This window comes from Tupaia chinensis, unplaced genomic scaffold (genome assembly GCF_000334495.1).
Source record: "Tupaia chinensis unplaced genomic scaffold, TupChi_1.0 Scaffold147500_1, whole genome shotgun sequence".
Lineage (NCBI taxonomy): Eukaryota > Metazoa > Chordata > Mammalia > Scandentia > Tupaiidae > Tupaia > Tupaia belangeri.
In genome coordinates, this window is record NW_006207351.1 from 398754 (window position 1) to 402624 (window position 3871).

The 3871-nt window shown below is 65.6% G+C and overlaps 1 protein-coding gene across 2 annotated transcripts in view; it reads right to left on the minus strand.

The window, feature by feature from the left end:
• Positions 1-1768: 1768 nt before the first annotated feature.
• The window catches only part of POMGNT2 (protein O-linked mannose N-acetylglucosaminyltransferase 2 (beta 1,4-)), a 6759-nt gene continuing 4656 nt past the window's right edge, over positions 1769-3871 (minus strand). For both annotated transcript variants that reach the window (XM_006169786.3, XM_027768784.1), the window contains one exon: positions 1769-3858. In XM_006169786.3, the coding sequence (XP_006169848.2) occupies positions 2170-3858 (1689 nt within the window). In that variant the 3' untranslated portion in view covers positions 1769-2169. The remainder of the gene's footprint in view (positions 3859-3871) is intronic.

A 3871-nucleotide genomic window follows, 5' to 3' on the forward strand; every position in this document is an offset into this window, starting at 1 on the left:
GGGGTGCGATGGGGCTGTGACTTGGGGGGCAGGAGGAGATAAGGTGGGATTTCGCAGGAAAGGTGGTCCTTGCACCGAGTGGTTTTCCTTTTCTTAGATTTTTGTCATAGGGTACATGTGCTTGTTGGAGAGAGACAGAGACAAGGGAAAGTGAGGAATGAGCCGGGGGTGGCCGTGCCTCAGTCTCTTCGCCACTCTCCTCTCAGCAGTCCGAGCATGCACGCACACTGGTTGGTGTTTTTCAAGTTACTGGGGCTGAGATTCGAACCGCAGAGTCAGCCATGTGGGATCCAGTGCCTTAGCCCCCACGCCACCTGCTGGCCAGGTGCGGGAAGCGTGTACAGCCGCTCACCTCTGCGCGGGCTCCACGAGGCTCTGGGGCACCCACTGAGCGCTGCGCACCTGCACTCGGGCCAGGACATCCCGACCTCCTCCCTCGTCCACCCCAGCCCCGACCCCCTTCCCGGCAAGCACAGCTCTGACTCCTCCTGCCACGTGCCCCCCTCCTGGGACTCTGTACCGTGTGCTCTTGGATCCTCCAGCTTCGTGTGGGTGTCACGCTGCACGTCCCCACGGCACCCTCTGTCCCCTCCGATGCCGTGTTTGCGTCTGAGCCCCTCAGGGCGGACTTGCGGGTTGTGAGTGCTTGCTGTCAGCTGCGCTGTGAGCATCTGACCCACGGCTGTGGGGACACAGGGCTCCCTCCAGGGGTCTGGATCTAGAAGTGGACTGGCTTGGGGGTGGGGGTGGCCGGCTGGGTCTGGCTTTAGCAGAAACTTGCCAGTGTTTCAGGCAGCGCCCCCGCCCCGACGGTGGTGGAGACTCCGGTTTGAAGTGTCTTTGTCTTCATGTATGTGCCACAGGGGCTTGCGGGAGCGGCAGAGGGAGGTCACAGCTGGGGAGGGGCTCTGGGTACAGGGAAGTGACGAAGACTGTGACAGTGCACGATCTCGGCCTCCAGCGCCATGGGTGGCGCCGCCCTGGCTGTCACGCCACCCCACCGCACTCTGCCGGGACCACTCTCCAGCTGTAGTTCAGGGGTCCTGGTCAGCCCGGCGCCACCAGGGTGTGGGCTTCAGCCTGCGGTCCCATCGGCTTGCGCCCCTCCACGCCCTGTCCCCTTCATGGGGGTCGGACCTCACAGGGGCCCCCAGCAACAGAAGGCTAGAATCCTCTCGGGCCAAATCTGACCCAGGGTTACCAGCTGTCCCCAGGGGATGCCAGACCAGCCAATCTGCCGCGTGTCAGCTTGGGACGAGGCGAAACTGCCGACGGGAGAGCCACTGTGCGGCCAGACTGGTGGGGACACGGCCTCAGGTTTCGGGTGTGACGACTCTGACAGAGCCCCCAGGGGTCGTGGGTTGTTGGCCAGCTAGCTAATCTTGGGGGCTACTACCAGTGCGGTCTCAGCTCCCCACCCCAGCAGCCACCTGGGGGTGCAGGTAACAGTGCCCCTGAAGACGTGTGGTGTCTCCTGGAAGGAAGTGGCTCACCAGTCGGGCTGGTGGCAGTGTGCCCTGTCCTCACCCTCCGAGACCGGCCAGGGTGTCCACCCCAGCTGGAGTAGTCTGAGTGCTGAGCTGAGGCCCCGGTACAGGTAGCTCTTCCTTACCTTGGGCCCTCCTCCAGGATTTTACCCCCTGTAGATGGGAATGTGACATCAACCCGGAGGGTGGGGTGACACCCAGCCAGCCTCCCAGCTGCCACTTCTTGGCCGTCCATCTGGGTGCCAAGCAGCCCTCCCTTCCGTCCAATGACAAGGCTTGACTGAAGTGTGTACAGTCATTTAATTAATGTCCCAAACACCCTCCGCCGGGCTACAGGGGAATTTCGCAGTGACAGAAGCAGATGAACCACTCACCCACCCGACCACACTGTCACTGGCTTCCAGACGCCTGGACACCAACGCGGAGACTCAGTAACAGCAGGGCGGCCGAGGCAGAGGGCCCCGGGACACTGGATGGGAGGAGGGTCCCGGCCGGGCCCCTCGTGCAGGGCTATGTCCGCCCTCTGTGAACACCACGTCCTGGGTGCAGGATACCCCAAGGTGCAGGCCCAGTGCAGCAGCTGGATAAATAAGAGCCTCCCAGAGACACCTCCGTGGGATCAGCGGGTCCGGGATCGAGTCGGAGCCTGGAGGAGCCGGTGCGAGGCCGGCCCGGCCCCTTGCTACGTGCCACACACCAGCACGTCTGCAAAGGGCCCCAGGAGGCTTCTGTTGAAGATGCAGCGCACCCACACCAGGTAGGTGGTGAAGGGCTTGATGTTCTCAGTGAAGGTGTGGTTCTGCAGGGCCAGGACGTAGGGCGCGTAGGTGTTCTCCCCCTGCTCCTGCAGCCACACCTCGTACCTGACCTCCCTGACCTTCAGGTACCTGAGGTTCCAGGGCATCTGCCAGGACACAGTGAGGCGGGCCTCGGAGGCGCCATGCACCGACGCCTGGCACCGCGCCTCCCGCACCTTGCCCGGGTACAGGCTGACCGTCCACTTCTGCTTCCGCGGCCCCGGCCGGCCCTGCACCGTGCGGCGGATGGTCTGGATGAGGGACGGGAGGTCCACCTTGGTGTCCTGGTAGATCCGGAAGAGCCACTCGGGGTTCCGGCAGCAGAGGTGCCGCGGGACCTCGCGGCTTTGCAGGATGCGGGCCTGCTCGGCGCGGTCCAGGTGGGTGATGCCCCCCTGGTCCCAGGGCCGCTCTGGGTGCGTGACCGTGTTCTCGGGCAGCGTGTTCCGCCAGGCGACGTACTGCAGGTCCATGCCGGGCAGCGTGGCCAGCGTCTTGTAGGGCGTGTAGTGGTCGGGGTTGACGGCGTACGGGAAGAGTTCCACCACGGTGGCCCCTCGGGGCAGGAAGAGGGCGGTGACCAGCTGGGCCCCGTGCATGCTGACCAGCATGGAGGCGTTGCTGACCAGCCGCACGATGTCGGCAAAGGCGTGGTCGTCCAGGGACACGGTCAGCGTCTTCATCTGGAACTCCTGGGCCAGCGCCAGCAGCAGCTCAGCCTCGTTCAGGATGAGCCTGTTCTGGCCGCGGCTCAGCACCAGGATGTACTCCTCGCCCAGGGCGGCGCCCGCGTGGCTGGCGTTCAGCTTCTCGGTCATGAACCGCGCGAACTGCCGGATCTCGGTGCCCGAGACCAGGATGTTGGCCTTGGGGCCCTGCGGCTGCACGAAGCCGTACTGGTACCAGGTGGTGACCTTGGACAGCCCCACGAAGGCCTGGGAGAAGCACAGCAGCCGGCCCAGCGCCTTCAGCTGTGCCCGCAGCAGCGGCTGCTTGGGGCTGAGGAGCTTGTAGAGGTCGAAGTGCGCGCCCTCGCCCCAGCCCTCCATGAAGAGGAGCCGGGCCTCGCGCGCCAGGCCGGGCACGTGGCGCAGCGTGTAGAAGAGCGGCAGCAGGTCGTCGTGGAACACGTGCATGAGGTTGTCGGGGTTGAAGCGGTTGGCGATGAGCGCGGCGTCGGGCACGAACACCGGCTTGGGCAGGAAGCGCAGGGCGGCGGCCGGCAGCTCCACGAAGTTGAAGTACTGGGCGCTGTGGTCCTCCACGCTGGACAGGTCGAGCAGCGCCGGCTGGAAGCGCCGGGAGCCCAGGTTGGGCAGCATGGCCGAGGCGTTGCCGTGGAAGAAGACGAACTCCTCGGCCTCACTGGAGTAGCAGAGCCAGGCGAAGCGGCAGATGCGGTCGGTGTGGGTGCGGCCCGTGCACACCATGCGGGTGCCGCCCTCGGTCAGGCTGCGCAGGGCCTTCGCGTAGTCGGTCCTCGGCGAGGGCGCGGGCTCGGGGGCCTGCTGGCCCAGGGCCAGCGCCTCCTCCAGGGTGGCCGCATGCTCCCGCAGCCGTACATGCTTCCACAGGACGGCAGCCCGG